Source organism: Jatropha curcas, chromosome 3 (assembly GCF_041381405.1).
Source record: "Jatropha curcas cultivar XTBG-Jc1 chromosome 3, XTBG_Jcur_1.0, whole genome shotgun sequence".
Taxonomy (NCBI): domain Eukaryota; kingdom Viridiplantae; phylum Streptophyta; class Magnoliopsida; order Malpighiales; family Euphorbiaceae; genus Jatropha; species Jatropha curcas.
The window spans coordinates 30,250,601-30,274,132 of record NC_143153.1 but is presented as its reverse complement, the minus strand read 5'-3'; the positions used below and the strand labels follow the sequence as shown (position 1 = coordinate 30,274,132).

The 23,532-nt window shown below is 33.3% G+C and overlaps 6 protein-coding genes across 6 annotated transcripts; 2 read left to right on the top strand and 4 right to left on the bottom strand.

Moving 5' to 3' along the window:
- The first annotated feature begins 3,399 nt into the window (after nucleotides 1-3,399).
- Nucleotides 3,400-5,102, top strand: LOC105639775 (UDP-glycosyltransferase 84B1). Its single transcript, XM_012223927.3, has one exon. The coding sequence runs from the start codon at nucleotides 3,455-3,457 to the stop codon at nucleotides 4,910-4,912; it is 1,458 nt and encodes a 485-aa protein (XP_012079317.1). The 5' UTR covers nucleotides 3,400-3,454; the 3' UTR covers nucleotides 4,913-5,102.
- A 5,634-nt stretch (nucleotides 5,103-10,736) lies between these two features.
- Nucleotides 10,737-13,591, bottom strand: LOC105639777 (putative receptor-like protein kinase At5g24010). The gene has a single exon (XM_012223928.4). It carries the CDS (start codon nucleotides 13,559-13,561, stop codon nucleotides 10,910-10,912), a length of 2,652 nt encoding a protein of 883 aa, XP_012079318.2. The 5' UTR covers nucleotides 13,562-13,591; the 3' UTR covers nucleotides 10,737-10,909.
- A 467-nt stretch (nucleotides 13,592-14,058) lies between these two features.
- Nucleotides 14,059-16,859, bottom strand: LOC105639778 (putative receptor-like protein kinase At5g24010). Its single transcript, XM_012223929.4, has one exon. It carries the CDS (start codon nucleotides 16,696-16,698, stop codon nucleotides 14,206-14,208), a length of 2,493 nt encoding a protein of 830 aa, XP_012079319.1. The 5' UTR covers nucleotides 16,699-16,859; the 3' UTR covers nucleotides 14,059-14,205.
- Nucleotides 16,860-17,569: 710 nt separating this feature from the next.
- On the top strand, nucleotides 17,570-18,657 carry MEE59 (maternal effect embryo arrest 59). The gene is made up of 4 exons (XM_012223930.4): nucleotides 17,570-17,905; nucleotides 17,983-18,081; nucleotides 18,198-18,353; nucleotides 18,467-18,657. Exons 1-4 carry the CDS (start codon nucleotides 17,660-17,662, stop codon nucleotides 18,506-18,508), a joined length of 543 nt encoding a protein of 180 aa, XP_012079320.1. The 5' UTR covers nucleotides 17,570-17,659; the 3' UTR covers nucleotides 18,509-18,657.
- A 401-nt stretch (nucleotides 18,658-19,058) lies between these two features.
- On the bottom strand, nucleotides 19,059-19,671 carry LOC105639780 (MFP1 attachment factor 1). The gene has a single exon (XM_012223932.4). The coding sequence runs from the start codon at nucleotides 19,605-19,607 to the stop codon at nucleotides 19,221-19,223; it is 387 nt and encodes a 128-aa protein (XP_012079322.1). The 5' UTR covers nucleotides 19,608-19,671; the 3' UTR covers nucleotides 19,059-19,220.
- Nucleotides 19,672-20,123: 452 nt separating this feature from the next.
- On the bottom strand, nucleotides 20,124-23,163 carry LOC105639781 (cytochrome P450 81Q32). The gene is made up of 2 exons (XM_012223933.4): nucleotides 22,148-23,163; nucleotides 20,124-20,805 (listed from the first exon to the last, which is right to left on the bottom strand). Exons 1-2 carry the CDS (start codon nucleotides 23,021-23,023, stop codon nucleotides 20,188-20,190), a joined length of 1,494 nt encoding a protein of 497 aa, XP_012079323.1. The 5' UTR covers nucleotides 23,024-23,163; the 3' UTR covers nucleotides 20,124-20,187.
- Nucleotides 23,164-23,532: the final 369 nt, after the last annotated feature.

Sequence of the window (23,532 nt, the reverse complement as noted above, 5' to 3'; positions counted from 1 at the left end):
ACTAAATCACAAAATTCATGAAATATACTAGAAAAGGTTGAGAATTTATTTACAAAAGACTATAAATGTTCATATATTTTCAAGTTAATCCAATAAGTTAATCTCTTGTTATTCAATTTAGTCTATTAAATAATTCAATTAATTCTTTATATATAAAAATTGAGAACTGAGTTTTAGAACGTACCCATTGGGAATCGGGCGACGATTCCATGATCAGCGCGAAGGGAAGAGGATTCTGTCTCTCGGGGCCTCGCCGGAGTGCCGTCGGCCGGTCACCGGACCGCCGCCGGCCGGCCGCCGTGCACGGTGGCCGGAAAAGCTAAACCGCCCAGAAAATTGCAAGGTCACCACCACCTGACTCCAATTTTCGCGAGGAGTCCAAATCTACCATCGGTTTGATGAGGCAGTGGCTCGTTTGGCCGGATCGACCTCCACAGCCACCTTCAAGCCGCCATCCATGGTGGTTCATCAAAACTCAAGCAAAATCACGTACCAATGGAGGGGAATTGTTCACGTGGAGGAGAGGAGTCAATCGAGACCTTCAGTTCACCTTGAGCCCGTCGGAAATGGCGAGAAGTCGCCGGAGATCGAAGAGTATGACTGTCGGAGGAGATGGTCTCGATTCGCGCCGCTGGAGGTCCAATCGGAGCGAGGGGAAGTTGGAAACGTGACCAGCATCGCCAGAAGAACCGATCGCCGCCTTCATCTTGTTGAGCGGTGGCCGGAAACGCGAAGGAGAGGGAGAGGAGAGACTGTCGCGCGCGCGAGGAAGAAGAAGGGCAAAAGAAGGAGAGAAAAGAAAGGAAAAAGAAAAGGAAGGAAGGAAAGTGGGCTGGGCCATTCCGGTTCGATTCGAACCGGTTCGGTCCGATTAGTGATCTGATCTCATTTGTTCGGTTTTCGAGTTTTTCCTATTATTCGTGTGGTTTTCGATAAATCGATTAAATTTCCAGGTCCGGTTTGATTTATTTTAATTATTTTTATTATGTTTTGCAACCTTTCCTCCACTTACTTAATAATACAAGTATTAATAGTAATGATTTTTTAATTTAGAATAATTAATTCATATATATATATATATATAATAGATTAATCCTGGTGTTTCACGTTATTCTCGAAAATTTTTAACTGTCCTCAAATCGAAAATTCCCGAATGAACTGTTTTGGGCTTAGGCCCAATTCGAAAATTTGGGCTCGAATTGGGACTATGTTACAATTGCAACCCACGCGGCCAAAATTTGCGATTTTTGATTTAATAAAAAAATGCAAAGGTTTCGAAAATAAAAATTCAGGGTGTTTCAATATATATATATATATATATTTTACATACCGGTTTGTTTTTTGTTTCTATTTACCATTGGCCAATGCTTAATTTTCTGTTTTAAAATGTAAAAATAATTTTTTATTTATTTTTCAATTTTATTTTAATTATATATTATATTAATTTCTGATGAATTTTATATGTTTGACATCACAATTTAGACTTTAATTGAATGCCTCTATTATTCTTAGATGTTTAATATACTATACTCTACTGTTCATATTGAATTCTAAATATATCTATATACAAATTTTTAAATTTTTTAATTAATTTTATCTATATATTTTTATAGATAATTGCAAGTCCTTTTGAAAACTTAAATTAAAATTAATTCATCGAAAACACTCTTCCTCAATTGGGTTAGTGTATGATAGTTATTGACCGATCCAATCATCACCATTTATATTTTTGTTGCTTGCTTTTTATATTTGTTTGTTAGTTATTTATTTTTCCATTAGTTGTAAACAATTGATTAATATTTCCATTCATTTTATTCAAGCAATTTCCATCGATTTTATTCTAAGATTTAAAAATAATAATAAAATTCAAATTTGGTTTGATTACATGGTTCCTGAGTGAAAACTAAACAGATTAGATGGTGTTATTTTAGAAAAATTGGTATCCATAAATATAAGAAAATGGAATCATTTGGATATTGTAATTAGATCATTTATTACATTATTATTAATTTTAGTCTCACATGAGTTTTGTTTTTCCGATGATTTTGAATGATTTTTTTATAATATCCAATAAAACAAGAAATTATATTATAATAAGATCATTTAAATTTAAATTATATTCGATAAGATAATAAATTATATTATAAACTATATATGGTATATATTAAAATGGTAATATTATTGGGTTCCAGCTTTTTTCTAATTGAAGCTTTTTTCCAATTGAAACTTTTTTTCTAATTGAAGCCATTAGTTTTGAAACTAAAATCATATAATATAATATTAAGTAAGGTATGTATATGTATATATTAAATATGGTAATATATATATATATATATATATATATATATATATATATATATATATTATATGGTAATATAATATAATATCGCGATACTATATATGATAATATATATATAACATATGGTAATGTATGTATACTATATGGTAATATAATATAATATGATAATTCAATTTGATGGATACTAAATAAGGCATATATTAAATATGGTAATTAAGAATCTAATATCTTTAAAGATTAAAAAAAAATAAAAATAAAAGATATCAAAATTATAAAAATTCTCTAAAACGATGATTATTAATCATTATAACAGATATTTACTTATAATATATAATATCTATAATATAAATTCAAAACATATTTTATTTTATTTTATTATTTCATAAAATATTCTTTTTGGAATTTTGTGAATGCTCTTAAATTTTTAGTAATATAAAAATGCTCTTAAAAAATATTATGCCAAATTGCAACTTTACAATTTTTAAGATAACTCTAATACTATTAAGCCAAACTGGATATATAAAATTATTTATACTTTTTTTAATATTAATGGTTAGACATATAACGGATCGACTTATATATATGTATACTAAGATTTATGTAATTTTTTTTTCCAAACAATTTTAAAGATTTATGTATTCAAGAAATATTAAATTGAGGGGTGCCACCAATGATGTTAAAGTCAAATTCGGGTTGACGAGGAAAAGATATTTCATTTTTAAAAAAATTGTTCATATTTTTTTTTATTATATGGTTAGAAATATTTTTATTTTAACAAAAATTTTTATTTTTATTAATTTGGTCCATAGATAGAGTCAAAGGCCAGTTTCGACAAATCAATTCTTTAGAATGATTTATATTTTTATTGTTGAAAGAAAAGATCCAATAATTGAAAATTGTCCATTATGTTTCTCCACATTAAATTCTGCAGATATGGAAATATGATCGCAGTTAAATTGAATTAGCCCTTTATAGCATAAAAAATCTGAAGACAACTCAAAATATTTTGTCCATTTATGCTACTTCCAATTAATTAATAGAAAAAATCTTATAAATTTCAAAATTGAACTTAGCAGGTGACAAGATAAGAAAACTTTCATATAGCATTCTTCTCTTTCTTTTTCTTTTCTTATAGCTTTAGAATCAAAAACCAAAATGGCTGCTCAAGCTGAACAAGTAAATATTCTAATGGTAACAGTGGCCTTTCATGGCCATATTAACCCTATGTTGAGCCTAGCAAAATGCCTTGTTCCAAAAGCTATTCACATCACTATTGCCATTAACGATGTCGCTCGCCACCGGATGCTACAGTCAAAAGTCTCAACTTCTTTGTCTACCACTGCCCCAAACACCACTCCCAAACCTCCTGGAATTGATATTGTTTTCTACTCCGATGGGCTTAGCCCAGAATTCGATCGCGACAATGATGTCGATTTGATGATAAAGTCCTTACGTACAGTAGGATCCGAAAACTTGTCAAATATGATATCCAATTCGGATAAGAAATTTTCTTGCATTATTTGCAACCCATTTATGCCATGGGTACCTGATATCGCTGAAAAACATGGTATCCCTTGTGCAGTGCTTTGGATTCAAGCTTGTACTGTGTATTCTATTTACTATCATTTTTTTAAGTATCCTAATTCTTTTCCTTCAATAGAAAACCCTAACGAGTCCATAAAATTGCCAGGATTGCCTGTTTTACAAGTAAAAGATCTTCCTTCGTTTATATTGCCATCAAGTCCTGAAACATTCAAAAAAATTTTGTCAGAGTTTTTTCAAAAATTGGATAAAGTGAAATGGGTTTTGGCAAATTCTTTTACTGAACTCGAAGAAGAGGTAGTTAAGTCCACGAATTACCATCCCCATCATATTTTTCCTATTGGTCCATTGGTTTCACCATTTTTATTTCAAAAAAAGGAAGAAACTGCTATTTGCAATATTGGTATGCGAAATTCTAATGAAAATGCATGCATAGAATGGCTTGACAAAAAATCACCTTCTTCTGTCATCTATATTTCATTTGGAACCATTACTTTGTTGTCTCAGAAGCAAATGGATAACTTGGCGATTGCATTAAAGAATAGTGAGAAACCATTCCTCTGGGTTATTAAGGTAAAAGAAAATCATTTTGATCATGAAAATAGAAGTGAATTGTTTGTTAGGTTCTTAGAGGAAACAAAAGATAGGGGCATGGTGGTTACTTGGTGTCCTCAAGATAAGGTTTTAATGCACAAAGCTATTGCTTGCTTCATTACGCATTGTGGGTGGAATTCGTCATTGGAGGCTGTGACGGCCGGAGTGCCAGTTATTTCTTATCCGGGATGGACTGATCAGCCAACAGTTGCTAAGATGTTGGTTGATGTTCTCAAGATTGGAGTTAAGATTAAGATTGAAGAAGAAGATGGTGAGGTGGTAGCAAGCGCAGATGAAATAAAAAGATGTATTCTGGAAATTACTAATGGAAAAAAAGCGGAAGAGATTAAGAGAAATGCTGTGAAGTTGAGTGAGGTAGCTAAAAAAGCGATGGCGGACGATGGTTCTTCTAATAAGAATCTTGATCTTTTTATTAAAAAGATTATTTTGAACTCTTCGTGCTTCTTGAAATCTTAGTAGCATATATTAATGTCAAATAAGCTGCCAGCATGATTTTATATGAAATCAATTTCTAATGTAATAGGTTTATTCAATGCATTTAATATCTAGATCATGAATGAATAAGGGTAGTCATTATGGTGGAAAAAGGCTGAAAGTTCCTCCAACTGAACTGTAATGGGTACTTGTTTGATAATAAGATTGTAGTTGCAGCGTCTTTATGTTAACAAATTTGCCACCATGATGTAATAATTCTGAGAGAATGACCCGCCTAAATACGCTTTATGGCTTTATTCACGTACCGCCACCATGATATAATAATTTTAAGATTGTCTAGATGTAATTTATGGCTTAATTCATTAATCAAATCAATGAACAATATTTTTTAAACAAGAGTATTTCTTACAATTAAAAAAAATAAAGTGAAATGTTTATTTTTATTGGTTTTGTTGGCCTATAGAATAAAGAGACAAGTTGTATCCTAATGCTAATAAGAATTGCAATGTAAAATATATGTCCAATTCTATTTATAGATTCAGACCAATTACAACTGAGTATTTTAAAAAAATTCTTTTCACTTTATCATTTTTTTTATAGCTAAAAATCATAAATACCTTCGTGTCTAAAGAAAAGTATTTTTCATTCATTAGATCTATGGATAGACTCATAAACTCATTTAAGTAAATCATTCTCAAAACACGTTTGAATTAAATGAATAATTTACTGAATAAGTTGAACAAAGAAAATTGAATGTTGTGACCACTCATTTTCAATATGTTGAATTAATGTAGCTTATAACTAAGGATATCATCGTATTTAGGGATGATAATAATAGGGTTGTAGTTAGTTAATGCAATACATTACCTAAACCCTAGCCCATCCTCAATTTCCATATCCAATCTGATATCCTATTATTGTAAATTAGAGTGAAATTTTAAAATCTAAAATTTTAAAAATTTGACCGATTCAAATTAATATATGAAAACTAGAGTGAAGTCATTTTATACTACACTATATCACAATAAAATAAAGTTGAAGTTTAAATAAATAATTTACTAAAAATATCCAAATTTATTAAAAATTCCATATTATAATTTTAAAGAATAATAAATTTTTGAGCCTCTCGAAGTTTTGATTTGGATTATATGGATTCGAGTTCAGATATTAGTACTTTACTCATATCTAAAATAAAATTTTCAAATTTTGACGTCCCTACTAATTGTTTGTTACCTAACCCATTACCTAAATGATCGTGGGTTGTAAATGTTGGACCCGCCCGTGAGTCACTAAAGCCCACTTAATTGGGTTATTTTGGGCCACATATCCCTAAGGACCCGAAGAAGTAATAATTAATTCGTCTTTTGGGCTCAAATAAAAAATCGATGAATTGCTACATGATGATCGGCAATGTCGCCAATTGTTAAATTGATTAGCATCCATTGGGTTATGTCTTGGACTGAAATTAACCATTACTATAACTATTCATATTTTACATCGGAAGTTTTGAATTAGTAGTACTTTCTTGAATTGTAATTTTTAAATCACAGGTTTTGTAAGTCAGTATTCATTTTCTTTTCATTTTTTTAAAAGAAATAACTTAATTTGTTTTTTAGTTATACTTCGGATGCACTTCTTCAATTCAATTTGAACCCTTAAGAATCATGCACAATCTTATTTTTTACATCACATGTTTATGAATCAGTATTCATTTTCTTTTAATTTTATTTTAAAAGAAATAGCTTAATTCTGTTTTTCAGGTACAAATTTTTAATTCAATTTGAGTCCTCAAAATTCAAGAACCATGCAAAACCCTAATTTTTATGTCATTATTTTTAAAAGGAACAACTTAATTTTGTTTTTGAGTTATTTTTCGGAAATATATCGAGTAATTAACAACCATCCACAATCATACATTTTACATTATATTGTTTATGAATTAGTAATCATTTCCTTTTGATTTTATTAAAAAAGGATCAACTTTCCGAAAGTGTCACAGCAAAAAGTTCAATAATTTTTTTACCTAAAAACAAATTTAAAGAAGACAATAATAAAAAAAGTCAGGCAGAATGACAAAATCCATTCATATCTTGTACTATTTATTTTTTTTAATTCGAAAAACTAAAAATTTAATAGATGTAATTATTGGGTACAACTATTTTATGCACAAAATCTGATATGCTTATTAGTTATTGTTTTTTGTTGTATTGAACATTAATAATTTATTAAGGTTGGAGTCGTAATCAATTAGTTAATTTTCAAAGCACGTGAGACTTGAAGAGTTGACAAGAAAGCATGAAGGGATGAGTTGCGGTCGCCACTCACGGAGGAAGCAGAAAAATCTTATTAGAAATTTAATGCAAAGATGAAGTCAGATCAGGCAGGTGAATGCTTACAAAAAATTAGGGTTTGAAAGCTCATCTTTAGCCACCCATATTAATTATTATTATAACAATCGCATATCAATGTGCTTCTCATGCCAAAGATTTTTTCTTTTTTTTTTTTTTTTTTTTTTTTTTTTTTTTTTTTTTTTGTCTTTAGCGAACAACTCTTTTCATTCTAACGATATGGCTATAAGTCAGCAAGACAAGAGAGCCATTTCTAATTTCTGTCCCCTCGCAAGCCATAGAGAGTTTGATATATTTTTATTTATTTATTTATTTATCTCAAGATGTAAGATTAGCTATTCTATCGCTATTTTGACGGAAATAATTAGCAATAAGGACTCTATTGCTGCAGTTAATTGCACAGAATGTCAGAATTTATCTATAAAATTTTATCTAGGTAATCTTGAATTTTTTTTCCGTTTGTAGTATAGGAGTGGACAAGTTGATTCCAGTTTATGATTAATATATCAAAACTAAAGAAGAAGAAGAAATGAAGAATCCAGCATGTCAACAAGCCATGTGTCTCTCGCAGACTCTTTTATTCATTTTCTATTTTTGCTGAGATACATTGTTTATTTCTTTATTCAAGTTATATTTATGTTGCAAGCAACTCCTTCCGGCTCTTCCATTCACAAAAGAATATATCTTTTTTTTTTTTTTCTTTCTTTTATTCAAGAAACTGGAGATTCCTGATTTTCCCAAGAAAAAAAGCTCGTTCCCACAATTTAATTTATAAATATTTACAATGTTGACTTTGAGGATCTAATTTTGGTAAAACAATGTTAAAAGAACAATGGATGGCTACGCAAAACACCAAATAATTTGGAACACAGATGCTGTAAAACTAAAGAGAGGCTTCGATTGGTTGTTGGGTCCTTCAGGTATCTCCCATCACCGTTGATTTTATTCTCCTTCCTAGTTGCTACCGCTAAATTGGTATCAAGAATAAAATGTTGGAAGCTCTAATTAAACCAACGTTTTGACCAATAATTTACTCTTTTTGACAAAATAAAGAAATAATATTGCAACTTAAACAATAACCTATTATGAATAATTTACAATATCTAAATAATTTAATATGTCACCAGATCAATTTTTTTATTTATTGAGATCAATTTTTCTGAGAAGTTTATTATTTAATTGCTTATTATTAGCCAATTAAAATACTTATGTAAATATTGCAAGAGCTTAATGCATAAAAAATTATTTATTTATACAGGGTGACAATTATGAGTGCCAAAACATGAATAGTCTCGTACCGAAAAGGGTTTGAGATATTTATATTAATGAAATGGCTAGAACAAGCAATTGCTTTGTTGTTGAAGATACAGTAGGGGTTACCAAAATGGGCAAAACCACTTCCACAGACGAGAAATACATGGAATAAAATGTGAAAGTGAAACTTGCTGTGAACTGAAGCCACCTCGTAACAAATAGAGAGGGAAAAAAGTCATTCAGTCAAATGTTCCATTTGAAAGGTCCCACTTCCTAAAAGCCCTTCTCCGACCTCTTTCTCTTTGCCACCAAAACTATATTATAATAATATATCCCTTTCGATGGAGGCCGGTGCCTTATGAATTGGAGATTCCATATCAATTCTTTCTGCTCCATTCTTTGAGCTTACAAAAGGAAAGGAAAAAAGAAAAAATAAGAAGAAAGAAAAAAAAGAAGAAAAAAAGCCCTCCATTCTTTTTGCTACAAAAGAATATTTGAATGTATAATTAACATTTAACACCACCATATCGAGTCAAGCAAGCACAGACATCCCTCCAATTCCAACAATGAGCCGCTTCAGTTTGGCTCTATTGGTGGTTTTGGTGATGTTTCTGTTTTCAAAGCCAATTCTTGCTAATGGCAGACCCCTTTCAAATACAAACCAGCAAGAAACTCCATCTGTATCAATGGATGCAACTTCAGTTTCCAAGTCTGCGGAGGAAGTGATGATGGGTAATGATCAAGTTTTGGAATCGGATGTAGAGTTCCCTATGGCTTCTGGACCAAGCAGAAAAGGCTCTGGCCATTAATCAACTTTCACTGGTTTGATATTTATTCTGAAATGTCACATGTAAGTAAGTAAGCTGTGTATGTAGTAGCTATACAGATCAGAGGTTTAGGCAAAGTGCATGTTTCAGGGAAATTCTTTGATTTTGTTAGGTGATGCACATAACAGCTATGGATGTTCTTCAACAAAATACATAAATAATATTATGTGTTCCAAAGTTATTGTCAGAGCCTATAGAAGAAAACTTGATCGTCTTTCATTTAGAAAGAGAAAATCTCAGAACGTATGTTTAGCTACTTCAGGGCTGACAGAAGTTTGTGTTTGTGTGTGTATATATATTTGTAACTTCTACATTCTATTATGCACAAATTAGCAAGACCGTGGTTTTGATTGTTTGGTTCATTCCATTTTCCCAAAAGCAGTTTCCAGGTTAATGTCACGAATTGGTGTTTTAGCCATATGGTAAAGGTAGAGAGAATCTTACAGTAGGCGTCAGGTTTTCTAATCTCAAACAGTAGTAATTCTCCTATTCTAATACAAAAGATGGTAAAATAATGAAAATAATTATCAGGAAAAGCTGGCAATCTGGGTTAGAACGATTCTAGGCTGAAGCTAACTCAGAGTTGAGACCAGGCTAACGCAAAAAAGGCCCAGAATTAGCTCCAGCCATGGGCTTTGTTTATGCTGGTGAACAACTTTAGATATATGCCTTTTCCCTTCCCTTCTTGGCACTTAAGAAACTTTCAGACACATAATCTCACTTTAACAGTTTAACCACTAATCAAAGCTATCAGCTGCTGTAAAAGGAAAGCATAGTCATGAGCCACAAATCAGTAGCCGTTCCTTTCTGCATCTCCTGCAGTAGATGAATTTGTTCTTTTCAATAAAGTTTAATTGCAAATAGCCTCTCAACTTGATTGTGATATTTTTTCTTTGCACAACTTAAATATGGGTAGATAATGCTTCGTAAGTCTAGCTACTGGAGAGGCATGAGACATGAGTAAGTTATCAATGATGGAAAAGGAAAGATTGACAGAGAGATTTATCTTCTCCTGCTCTTTAATTTATGGCATATAAAAGTGATTTTTGTAGATGAGTATATCTTGATCAACTTGTCTCGAGGCTATTGGTGAAGAAGTGTGCACTTAACATGCTATCTACAGCGTATAACTTTTGAAGTAGTTAGCTGGGAAAGAGCCTTTGTTTTTGACTGATAGTGAAATGCCAGTTTGTGGAAGTCATATTCCTTCAAAACAAGACTCAATGCTATCAATAGGCTTTTATCTATCTTGAATATGTTCTTTGTTACTTTCACGATAATCCATGTTTGGCCAAGAAAGAACCTTTCATAATAATCCATTTTTGATCAAGAAAGAACATTCAGACTTTCATTAAAAGTGTGTTGTGATTCTTTTCCAAGCAGAAATTGTTTTCTGTAGTAAGCAAAACAAGAACATTTTGCAGAAAAAGACAGTTCTGCTATTACAAACACTAATATACAATTTAAGAGCAGTGGTAAGCCAACATAAATTAACAAAAAGAGAACAACATAATTTAGAGGAAAATTGTACAGAGTATTGAGAAGTTAAATAAGCTTTTTAAGTCTGTTTACATCAATATCTATATCCATTATCTCGCATCATCAATTCTCAATTGGGAGAAAACTTCAGTTGCCCACATATTTGCACTATCCTCCCTTAATATGGGCATATCATCCTTATCAACTGATATGCTGAGGGACTGAAAAGATTGAATATTAGGCAAAGCTAACATAGCTGAAGCATCAGTTGTGCTGTCCTCGTGGGGCTCTCTCCGAATCGCTGTTTGTTGTAGTTGCAATGAATACTCCAAGTCCCACAGCACATCTCCCATAGCAGGCCTATCAGTTCCATATTCCTGCAAACATTTTTCTGCTATTTCAGCAAATTTTCTTAGAGAGTTAGGATTAATCTGATCCTTTATTAAGGGATCCACAATCTCTTCAAGTGTTCCTTGGTTTTTGCAAATCATCCCCCACTCAGCTAGATTTACTTGCTCCCTTGGAAGCAAGATATTAATTGCTGGTCTTGCACAAAGAACCTCAAGAAGAATTACACCAAAGGAGTAGACATCCGATTTTTCAGTCAATTGTTGAGTCCTGAAGTAATCAGGATCAAGATAACCAAAAGTTCCTTTAACACCTGTACTGACGTGAGTTTGATCAGGAGGACCCAATCTTGAAAGTCCAAAATCAGCAACTTTTGCAATAAGTTCTTCATCCAGTAAGATGTTAGTAGACTTAACATCTCGATGAATAAATCCCCCAGCTGAACCTCTATGGAGATAATGAAGACCGTTAGCTGCGCCAATGCAGATTTCAAGCCTTTGCCTCCAAGATAAGGAAGGAAAATTTGAATTATACAAGTGATCCTTCAATGTTCCCTTTTCCATGAATTCATAAACAAGTATCATTTCTGACATTTCATCACAGTATCCAATCAAAGATACAAGATGGCGATGGCGAATCTTGGATAGAACCATAATTTCTGTTTGGAATTCTGGTAGGCCTTGGCCTGATCCAGGGTCACTTCTTTTTACAGCAACTTTCAAGCCATTCCTTAGAGTTCCTCTAAAGACATGACCGAATCCACCCTTACCAACTATCAATTTCGCATCAAAGTTGTTTGTTGCATACAGAATTTCAGCAATAGATATCTTTAAGCCAAGTTTAAAGTCAGCTCCACGTGAGCCATTGGCAGTTCCCTCAGGCGTCCTACTGTGAGAACGTCCCCCTCTATGTACAGGCACTGATGACCAGTCCCAACTTTCAACTGATTTTGGTTTCCTCCATCTTAAACACAAGCATAAAACAACTGACAAAATGCAAAAAAGAGCTAAACCACCAAGAATTGAACCAACGACAACCAAGGTACGAGTTTTATTAGGCTTATGTGTTCTTGATACTGAACCAGACTCACCCAAAATCTTCATTATCTCCAACCCATTCAAAAAGGCAGTTTTCTCTTCAGAAACTCTGCTACTGCCTATGCTTATATTCATAAGTCCAGAACCACCAGAATCCACAACAAAATCAACATAAAAAGGAGCTGCCAACTGGTAAGTTTTTAAATCGGCATCAATTTCTTTACTAAAGTTGCCATAGATATACAAATTAAACACTAAAACCCCAAGAGATGGGCTAATTATGTTGCAAAAGTGAACCCTAACAAAATATCTAGCATTCTTGCTTACATTGAAAGACCATGTTACATTGAAGTTATATGGATCCCTACTGCTATTTATATTCATCTCCTTAGCAGTCTGATACACAAGATCTGGAGCAATATATTCGCTTTCTCCTGCCATATAATTAGGCTTATCTCCATGAAAATTACTATTCTTTGCAGTCTCTGGCAGATAGAGGTAATTATCATCAGGAACCCAATATCTCCATAGAGTGTCATTATCTGGTGTAAGTGTAGGGCCACCAACATTGATTCTATAAACTGTTCGTAAAGCCTGAGAGAGTATACCTTTATAAGTACTTCTAATACCCTCAACACTAACACATGCAGCACTCTCAGGAATGAAATTCTCAGGAGAAATGAACACTTCTATTGCATTAATAAATGCAAAAGATGAATCTTTAGGCAAGAATTGTATAATGAATTTGTCTGTACTGATACTAAGAAGGAATTCCTCTATTAGAGGAGTATTTCTACTATTTTCAATAGTGAAATTGCTCAACAAGGAAAACCCAGATGCCGAAACATCAAAAATAGCCGTGGAGAGATTAGCTGATAGGGAAGAGAAAGTAAAGAAGTGGAAACGTACCACATAAGTACCAAAGCTACTAATTTTGAATTCGTAAGAAGATTCTTGCCTAAAAACTCTAGCTGTTTGATACAGGGGTGGTGTTTCTGTTGAGTTGTTATTTTCTTTAACAGGACTGCTCTGCCCTTTGACTGCGAGAGAAGCAGAATTCAAGTCTCCGATGAAGTTCCGGCCAGTGGCGGAGATGCTGACATCTGAACCACAGTTGATGAAATACTCATCCGGAAGAGTGTAAGCTGAGGCGGAAAGGTGAAGTGAAAAGAAGAGGAGGAAAAACAGAAGAAGAGAGAAAGAAGAAAGGATTTTTTCCATGAGAATGGTAGGAATTAATTTCTCGTATTGTTGTAAATTGTAATGCAAACTGAGAATTGTGGAATTGGGAGTGGACAGACACGGTAGAAGTCTGATCAGTAACTGCTTTTTGGGAAAGAGAGAAGACTTCGTGACAGGTAGCGTAGACTTAATCATCAACCATGCAAATATAAAACTAAGAAAATTGAAAATTCAAAGCAAAACAGGAAGAGATAGGCGACACGGATTTGCCTTGAGCAGCGCAATACATGATGGGCTATTTGGACTCTGCCCCAACCCCATTTGGGCTGTAAGTTGTTTTCTTAGGGAAGGTTACAAGTCCAATTCTGCGTACGATACAAAAAGTATACAATTTGGACGGAATCACCAATAAGTTGACAGTAGAAGATTACATAAATGTATATGTGTATTTTTAAAAATATAGGGTAAAAATTGGTTTTTTTAGCAAGAATTTATATTTTACTCTACTTTATTAGCAAATTATTTATTCCACATGATGTGGCATCATTCCAGTTACCAACAAAATTTTTGCTAAATTCTGCTGATTATCACTCTGCAGAAAAAACAAAGCTCTAATTTGAAACAGTTTAACATTCAGTTCTTTATCTAATAAGCTCTTTCAGCTGATAATTAAACATTAATTAGTTCACCAATTGAAACATCAATAAAAGCTTACCATCTGCTCAATAAAGTTAAAAAATTACATTCAAGGCAGAAGGAATTAATTTGGACTCATCAGGAAAAAGGAAAAAAAATAAAAAATATACCCACTAGCTATCCTGAAACTGAGCTGTGAAGATTTATCTACCACAATCAATCCTTAGTTGTGAGAAAACCCCACTAGCCATTGTAACAGAAGCATCAGGACCTCCTAATACTGCAAATGAATTGTCTTCTTCGCCTGGAACTCTATGAGATGGTAGGTGGTTAACAGCTTGCAATGCCAACTCCAGAGAAGCAGTATTCATGCTGTCCTCATCTAACTCTCTTTGCATTGAGTTTTGTTGAAGCCTCAATGCAAATTCCAAATCCCACATCACATCATGCATCATAGGCCTTTCTGCACCACTTGCCCTCAAACATTTCTCTGCTGTTTCGCCAAATTTTCGTAATGAACTCGAGTTAATGGTCCCCATCAGAGAAGGATCAATGATTTTCTCAAGCTGACCTTTCCTCTGCCAAAGCATTCCCCACTCTGCTAAGTTCACCTCCTCCCTCCTATCGGATGTCATAATTACTGGTCTAGCACAAAGTACTTCAAGAAGTACTACTCCAAAAGAATATACATCAGATTTTTCTGTCAACTGTAATGACATAAAATATTCTGGATCAAGATAGCCAAAACTGCCTTTTACACCAGTATTTTCATCAGGATCAAGGGGACCTGACTTGGAAAGACCAAAATCAGCAACTTTAGCAATGTACTCTTCATTAAGCAAAATGTTTGTTGACTTAACATCACGGTGAATTATTCTGCTTGACAAGCCGGTATGCAAATAATGAAGTCCTTTTGCAGCATCAATGCAAATTTTAAGTCTTTGCTCCCAAGACAGTTTGGATTGCGAAGAATATTTTTCAGAGTTTTCTACTGAACTGTAAAGATGGTCTCTTAGAGTCCCCTTCTCCATAAATTCATAAACCAATATCATTTCATTTCTTTCATCACAGTATCCAATTAAGGAAACAAGATGGCGATGGCGAATTTGGGATAAGACCATGATTTCTGTTTGGAATTCCAAAATACCTTGACCATGACCTGGTTCACTTCTTTTAACTGCAACATTTACACCGTCACGGAGAGTTCCTTTGTAGACTTTTCCAAATCCACCCTCACCAATCAAGAATTTTGTATTGAAGTTCCTCGTTCCACGCTGTATTTCAGCATATGGTATTTTTAGTGCTAGTTTCAAGTCAGGAGCCAGAGAAATATTAGCAGTTCTTTCAGCCAACCAGTTGTGGGAGCTTCCTCCATAAAGAGGCACAGAAAATGGCACTCCTGAAGTTCTAGAAGCCTTTGCTCTCCTGTATTTCACAATCACCAACAAACCTACTATTAAAACCACAAGAAATAGCACAGAACCAATTGAACCAACCATAAAAGGCATCCTACTATTCTTCGTGGGTTCGTGCGATTTTTCCATCATTTCCATAATCTCCAGCCCATTCAAGAATGCATTTTTAGTTTCAGAATCCTTTCTTTGGTGCACGCTTATATTCATGAATCCAGAATTATCAGAGTCAACAACAAAGTCAAAGTAAAATGGAGCTGCAACTGACTGGGTGGCTTCGTAAGAGCTGATATTCTTACTAAAGTTGCTATAGATATTAAATTTGAACACAAGAACAGCAAGTCCTGTACTAATAATATCACAGAAATGTACCCGGACAAGGTGCCTCGAATTCTTGCTGACATGGAATCCCCACGTTATATTGGAAATATTTGAGCTCTTCAATTCTTTAGCAGTCCTATATACATGGTCTGGAGCAGAATATTCAGTTTCCTGTGGACCAGAAAGTAATTTGCCTTCAAAGAGTAAATGATTCTTTGCAGTTTCAGGATAAGACAAGAAATCATCATCAGGTATCCAATTTCTCCACAGGCTATCATTATTTTCTGTGACTTTGTCGCCTCCAACATTGATTCTGTGGATAGTATGCAAGCCTTGTTGGAGCAACCCACTATAATTGCCTCTCATTCCTGAAGGAGTGATATAAGTTGTATTATCAGGAATGAAGCTTTCTGGTGCAAGAAAGACTTCTATAGCATTTATAAAAGCTAAAGATGACTTATTGTATGGTATGAAGTGGATCATTAATTTTCTTGCATCAATTGTGAACAAGAATTCCTTAATCATAAGTGAATTACTCCTCGAGATACTAAAATTTGATAATAATAGAAATTCAGAAGCCCTGACATTGAATAAAGCACTGGTCAGGTTAGCATCTGAGGATGAAAAAGCAAAGAAATGAAGTCTTATTATGTATATTCCTTGTTCATCAATATCAAACTGATATGAAGAAGAGTGTCCTTGGAAAACTCTTGCAGTTTGATATAATGATGTGGTTGTAGATTGGTTGCTGTCCTTTACAGCTTTCCTTGAACCAAGTAAGTAAGGGGCATCACCAATAAAAGACCGCCCAGGTCCGAGGCTGGCTGGGGAGTCTGATCCACAATTGATGAAGTACTTATCAGGAAGAGTGTAACCTGAGGAGGGAAAAACAAGTGAATGTAATTGAATTAATATGATAAGGAACAGAATGATATGAAACTTGCAAGACTGAAACTTTTCCATCGAAATTGGTGGGAATTGTCGAGAAGTGAAGCTAATGGGTGTCCATGAGAGGGGAAAAAAGAAAGGTGTAGTGATGAACAATCGTGCATATCCTTACAAAATTAAAGTTGTTAAAGAAAGGACAAGACCGGAGTTTGAGTCGTAAATTATACATTATGGTTGAAATAATCAACCTGCTTTCACATGTTCACTGTTTATGATGGCTATTCAGTGGCCTGTTACTTCTTGATTAAAATGATTAATTAACATTATTAAGTAATATATGATGCATAATTAATTTACTTAAATTGATGTAAGTCTATTTCAGCTTTAGTTAAGACATTACTGAAATTGAAATATACTTAACAGGGTCACTTCAGCAAAAAAGCAGTATGAACAGATGTCACCATGGAAAGAAAAATGAAGCGTCAAAGAAAACATATTCTAAAGTTTTGGGCCCATACACCACTACCGGGCTCCTTTCCAGTTAGATTATTAGATTAATGAAATTAATCTTCCTTTTTTTATTTGCGCACTGAGAAAAGTCAGAGGCTTGCTTTTAGGAAAGTAGAAACCAATTATTTGTAGTGATAGCTATTACAAATAAATAACTATAATTAAGTAAATGTCATTGCCGTTTAATTTGTTTGCAAATCATATGCATAATTAATGAAGTTCAGAACCATTTCTCTTAAGACCCTTGAGTGCACGTGGATTTCAAAGCCCAACATTTAAGAGTGAAAGGAGCGCAAAGCCCACCTTAACCTTGCAAAGCCCAGAATGGAAATCCACCAAAACCGAAAACCAAAGGAAACCGAGCAAGCGGTTTTTGACACAGCCCCTAGTTTTTTACATCATCCAGGTATATGAAACAAAACTGCCAATATAAAATCGGGAAAGATTTATAGCTGGTAGCGTCTCCAAGGGACATTAGCATAGGCAAGACAGAGAGAAGAGAAGCACTAACAAAGAAACTCGGAAGATGGTGGATCAATGGACTGTGACAAAGCCAAGCAGAAGCGACGAGATTTTGGATGCCAATGATCAGCTCGAAATCGCCAAAAAAGTGAGAGCTCAATTCGATTCTATTGCTCCAAAACGACCTGCAAAACCAAATAGAAGTGAATCAGACATAACAACACGAACCCCTCCTCTTTCTGACGCTGACCAACGCGATATTCCCGAGCTTGAGAGGCTTCGATCTCTTCAATCCCAATCTATATCTCCTGTACCTATACTTTCACTCCCTTTTCTTTGACATTTTGCTCATATACAATACTATGAATGATCTTATATATTTTCCAGATCGTATTCTCTAAAGAAGGGGTCAACATTGAGCAAGATGAGTTTGTGGAGACGCAGTACTATAAAGAGTTGGATTCTATTGACAAGCAGCACTACACGGTTCTGTTTCAATTATTTCCTTTCCCTTTTATTTATTTATTTATTATTATTATTATTATTTTTTATGTGTTTGTGTGTTTTTGAATGCCTTATGATTGGTTTTTGTGATTGAACAGACAGGGAGTGGATTCATAAGGGCTGCGAAAGAAGAAAATGAAAATGGATATTATATTCAATTGCCAAGAGGTCATGGGGATGCTGCTACTCTGGTCTCAGGTTGCAGAAGCAATCCCGCAACAAACGACTGGACTCCTAGCCCACACGACAGTCAGGTTAGGTGTCTATTCTTAGAAATTAACCCAGAAGTTATTGAGATTCGATATAACTGAATGCTAAAACAATAATTTCTTCCTCTTATTCTTCAATCTTCATCTTTGATTTGCAGGGCTTTGTTTCTTGCAAGCCAAATCGGAGTGAGGGCATCTAGAACAGCAACACACAGAGAGACAAACTGCATAGACTTTTGATTTAAAATATTATTATTGTATCTGTAATAGTAAGTTTGGATAAGGATAGGTTTGGTGGATTTTGCTTAAATTATTCTTATTCTGAAGTGACTTCATACCAACTATACAACTTCTGCTACCTCCTACATTTTTTTTAATGCAGAGTCATGATTTTCTATAATAAAAATCAAAATATCAGAATAGTCCAATAAATAGACAAAAAAAATTTGACATTTCTTAATTTTCAATAATTTTTACAATTCCCGCAATATCTCCAATACTAAAAGAAAAGCCATATGAAGGAGGAACTGGTTTCCTAGATGCCCTTGCTAGGGTGGAAAAGTAGAATCAAGAGAATATGTCCACATACCAAATATTCAAATGTAGCTGAAAATTTTGATTAGAACTCAGTTGACTGAAATGCAAAATAAAAGAGAAAGACTCGTTCCATTTGCCTAATCAACGCATTCATTTGTGTTTCTATTCAAAATCAATTGAAAACCACCTCATTTACATTTATTCGCACAGGAATGCAAAATCAAAAGAAATCCCAATAAATCAAATCTCAAATTCACAAATCGCAGCCCAAAAGGCAGAAACAAATCTATGGCAACCGCATTGCAATCTATCAAACTCTATAACCGAAAATTCATCCATTAATAATAACAATTAATCAAGCAAGCAATCACATTTCTAAGATGGAATATTTTCCTCACTAGAAACAGAACCGTCTTGCTGTTTTCTTGCCTGATTCTTGACCATTTCGAGCAATCTCTTGCTGATCTCCTTAGAATAAACTTGAAGGATCTCGATTCCACGACAGGCATCATCCTCAACGCCGGAAACGGCGGCGGCGCGAAAAGAATCTTCCTCGATGACTTTGGCTGTTGCGACGGCCTCTTCCAACGGAAACGTACCGTAGCGGTTAGTGAAGGATGATGGAGAAGAGAGGGTATCGGTGAGGTGTTTAATGACGACGTCGCGTGTTTTCTGCGACGGTGGCCAAATGCGGAGAGAGAAACTTGGCATTTCTGGTGATTGAGGATGGTCTTGTAGTTGGTGCTTTTCAGTTTCTGCCATTTTCTCTGTTCTGGTGGACCTCGCAGAGTCTGTTGGAGTGGAATTTGTATAATGCACTATTACTACATGTATTATTATATTTAGGTTTGTGGAAAGCTGGACTTATCCATGGGCCCGTGGCCCATAACTAGTAAGTAATGATTCACGACTCATGATCTCATATGTAACTATAACAATGTGTGGTTCATCAATTCAATTACTTAATTTTTAGATTTGAATAACTTAATGATAATTAATTAATTTATAATAATTAACTAAAGAATACTGATATCAATATTTGGTGGGATAAGTGGGAGCGAATTGCATCTCCCGACGAATATTACTTGAAAAATTGACATTATTACAAGAATATTACTCTTGGTCTAAACGTGAAAATACGTGTAAAAAAATGGATATTTTTAGTAATTAATGAATTTTCATATGGTAAACTATTATATATATATGACTTTATTTTGATTGTGAATATTAACAAATCACTTAAAAAAGAAGACCCTTTTTAATGACCCAAAATCAAAGTTAGGAGGATAATTCAACTGTGTTCTATTTTGGATTTTTTTTTTTTTTTTTTTCATTGTTTGCTTCACAAAGAAGAGTACACTTTCATTATTTCACGTGCTTTGCACATGACTTCTAGTGGAATAGCCTTTGGCATGGAGAGCCCAATCCCTTCAGTCATATCAATTTCTTTACCATCTACTCTTTCCCATTCAAAACATTGGATCATACAACCCAAAGCAAAGCCCACAACCTTATTGGCAAGGCCCATTCCAGGACATGTCCTTCTGCCATGACCAAATGGCATGAACTTGTAGCAATATGCATCACTTTCACCTTCTTCGAATCTCTCAGGCTTGAATTTCTCTGCATCATTCCATAAATTAGGGTTTCTATGTATAGCCCATGCATTAACCAATACAATTGTATTCTTTGATACATTATATCCTTCAATAGTGCAATCCTTGCTTGATAAATGAGGAAGAAGCAATGGGCCTGCTGGATATAATCTAAGAGTCTCAGATATAATATTTTGAAGATAAAATAATTTTGAAATATCTAACTCATCCATTAAACTTTCTTGCCCAATTTTAATGTCTAGCTCATCTTTAGCTTTCTCTAGCACTTGTGGGTTTTTGAGCAGGCTTGATAATGCCCATTCTATTGTAAGAGCTGACGATTCTGTCCCACCAAATATGATATCCTGTACATTTGAAAATCTTACCATAAGTTCTATTATAGAAAATGTCATTATAATTCATATATTAACTGACGTATGTATCAAAACAAATCATCTTGATTAATAATATTAAAAAAAATTGTATCTAAAAATACTATAGCAGCATCAATGATTGTTTTTTCTACGATTGGAGTTCGAGTCTTCTCAACTAAAAATATTTGAATGTTATTCAAGAAGGAGGACTTTAGGCTCCGTTTATTTCTGTAAAGTAACTTACAGGAAAATATTTACCACAATTTTCCGTTGTTTGGGACATTTAAAAAAATAAGTCAACTGAAAATATTTTCCTGAACAAAGAAAAATTAAATCATTTAAAAAAAAAAAAAAAAAACAACTTTCCATTTTCAACAGAGTAATAATTTATTAATCATCATAGTCACTATTACTAGTCACCATTTACCACCGGCCACCACCGCGGCCACCGCTGACTTTTATAATTTACATTTTTTCATTCTTCTTATATTTAACAATAAAATTTTAAAATTTCTATAATTATTAATATTTTTTTATGGTCATATGAGATAAAAACTTTAATATTTTTAGCTAATTTTCAATATTATAATCAAACAACGCAAAATAAGTAATTTAGAAAATATTATTCAAAAAAAAATATTTTTCATGCAAAATATTTTTTAAATTACTTATTTTTCTGCGAGTTATATTATAGAAACAAACAGACATAAATGTTTTCTTGGTTCATTTGGCCTCCCATATATAAAAAATACTATTAACCAATAAAAGTAAAGTTCTACTTTCTTACCCAACAAGTGTGAATGGATAAAGCTTAATCCGAAAGCTGTATAATGATGACTAATCTTTTTAATCCATCTACAATTAAGTGATTAATATAATAAAGGCCGTGTAATTATTTCTATCATAATTCATAAAGAAAATATTATTTTGACCATTTTTTATAATAAAAACATATGCAACTTGTTGTTTGTCATTTATACATATTACAGCCAATACAGCAACAGCCAATTTCCACCAACTCATGTATAATTGTTTGACTTTTTTTTTTTTTTAATTTTTTATTTGCAATTAGACATATAATTAACTTAATGGAGATAATTAATCCAATTTTTAATAGAAAAATAAAAATATGTTTTCTCATGCTCTATTTCATGGAAAAATAAAGTGGAGGAATTTCTAATTTAAAACTGGGTTGGATCTGCAAATGGTGATATCATATGGAGTTACCATTTTGGAAAGGAATTTTCTGAGTACTAATCTCAATAGAGTGTTAAAAAAAAAAAAATTGAATTAACTGTAAAAATGTAGAAATTAAAAGATTAATTTCACTCACCAATATAAAGCCCTTGACGATCTCATCAGTATAATATTCAGGTTGCGATTCTTGCAAAGAAAGAAGATGACTGATCATTGATTTATTACTGCTATTTTGATCATTTCTTTGTCTATCAATAAGACCTTGCAATAACTCATCAGTTCTCCTAGCAAGTGCTTTCACTTTCTTCACATAACCTTGAAAATCAATCCATTGTAAAAATGGCAAGAAATCCCCAGGATATGAAGCCTCTGCATATGCAAAGATCTCCCTTATCATTTCTCTAAATTTTCTTGCCTCTTCAACGTCATAATTACCATACCTCTTTCCTGTAACCATTCGCATAATTATATTGAACGTTAGCTCTGAAAGCAAAGGTCTCATCTCTACTTTACTAAAACCATCACAGCAAGCTTGATTTAGCTTTTGAAGGAAAATTCTTATCTCTTCTCTTCTAATGCCAAGAAACGTATCTAGGCGTTTCGCTGAGAAAATTTCAAGAGCACTTATACGGCGGAGGTTACGCCAATGATCCCCGTATGGGGCGGTTACTAGAGTGGTATGATTGTAATTTAAGTACTTTCCCATTAGTAAAGGAGGGCGATTAGCTAGAACGATGTCGTTCTTAGTGAAGCATTCTTCTACAGCTGATGGTGATGAGATGATGATCATAGGGTAAGATCCACAACGGAGAGAGAAAATTGAACCGTACTTTTGAGAAAGATTTTGGAGATTTCTATGAATGGGTTGTTTAAAAAGATGAAGATGACCTATAACTGGAAGAGCAGGAGGAGTTGGTGGGAGTTTTAGTTGTGTTCTTTTATTATGTGACCAGAGCTTGAACAATAGAAATAGAAAAGATAAAACAGAAACTATAGGTAAGAAACCTTCCATGGTTCAATTCAGTTGTAGTGTGTTGTAATTTTATGTGCTGATTATGTATATATAAAAGAAGAAAGGGTTTGCATATCTATGAGTAGATATTGTATTTGTTTGGAGTTTAAACAATGAAAATGTAAAAGTTGACTTTAGTGATTTACCGGCGGCGGATATTTCTAGTTTATGGCTATGGTGGGCGGCTCGGTTCATTCAACAGCTATCTCGATAAGTTAAATTACTCTCTATTGTATATAAATATGAAAATAGGGAGCATAATGAATTTTTTAACCGCGTATTAATAAAATTTAAATATATCTAATCATGATTAATTAATAAAATTATATTTTATTAGTTAATGAGATACAATTTATTAAAATTATTTTTTGAATAAATAGATAGAGATAATTAAGCAATTTTATGTTTTATCTTTTAAATATTTATTTTTTAAAATATTTGATAATGTTTTTATTATAATTTAGAATATTTTATTTAGGATAGAGATAAAAAAGAATAGAAAAAAAGTA

Excerpts from the sequence above, each read along its gene's own strand:
- LOC105639780 (XM_012223932.4), bottom strand. The coding sequence starts at position 19,607 with ATGGCAGAAACTGAAAAGCACCAACTACAAGACCATCCTCAATCACCA.
- LOC105639775 (XM_012223927.3), top strand. The coding sequence starts at position 3,455 with ATGGCTGCTCAAGCTGAACAAGTAAATATTCTAATGGTAACAGTGGCC.
- LOC105639781 (XM_012223933.4), bottom strand. The coding sequence starts at position 23,023 with ATGGAAGGTTTCTTACCTATAGTTTCTGTTTTATCTTTTCTATTTCTA. Across the intron at positions 20,806-22,147 it reads TCGTCAAGGGCTTTATATTG|GATATCATATTTGGTGGGAC; the intron begins GTGAGTGAAATT and ends TCAAATGTACAG.
- LOC105639778 (XM_012223929.4), bottom strand. The coding sequence starts at position 16,698 with ATGGAAAAGTTTCAGTCTTGCAAGTTTCATATCATTCTGTTCCTTATC.
- LOC105639777 (XM_012223928.4), bottom strand. The coding sequence starts at position 13,561 with ATGATTAAGTCTACGCTACCTGTCACGAAGTCTTCTCTCTTTCCCAAA.
- MEE59 (XM_012223930.4), top strand. The coding sequence starts at position 17,660 with ATGGTGGATCAATGGACTGTGACAAAGCCAAGCAGAAGCGACGAGATT. Across the intron at positions 17,906-17,982 it reads AATCCCAATCTATATCTCCT|ATCGTATTCTCTAAAGAAGG; the intron begins GTACCTATACTT and ends TATATTTTCCAG. Across the intron at positions 18,354-18,466 it reads CTAGCCCACACGACAGTCAG|GGCTTTGTTTCTTGCAAGCC; the intron begins GTTAGGTGTCTA and ends TTTGATTTGCAG.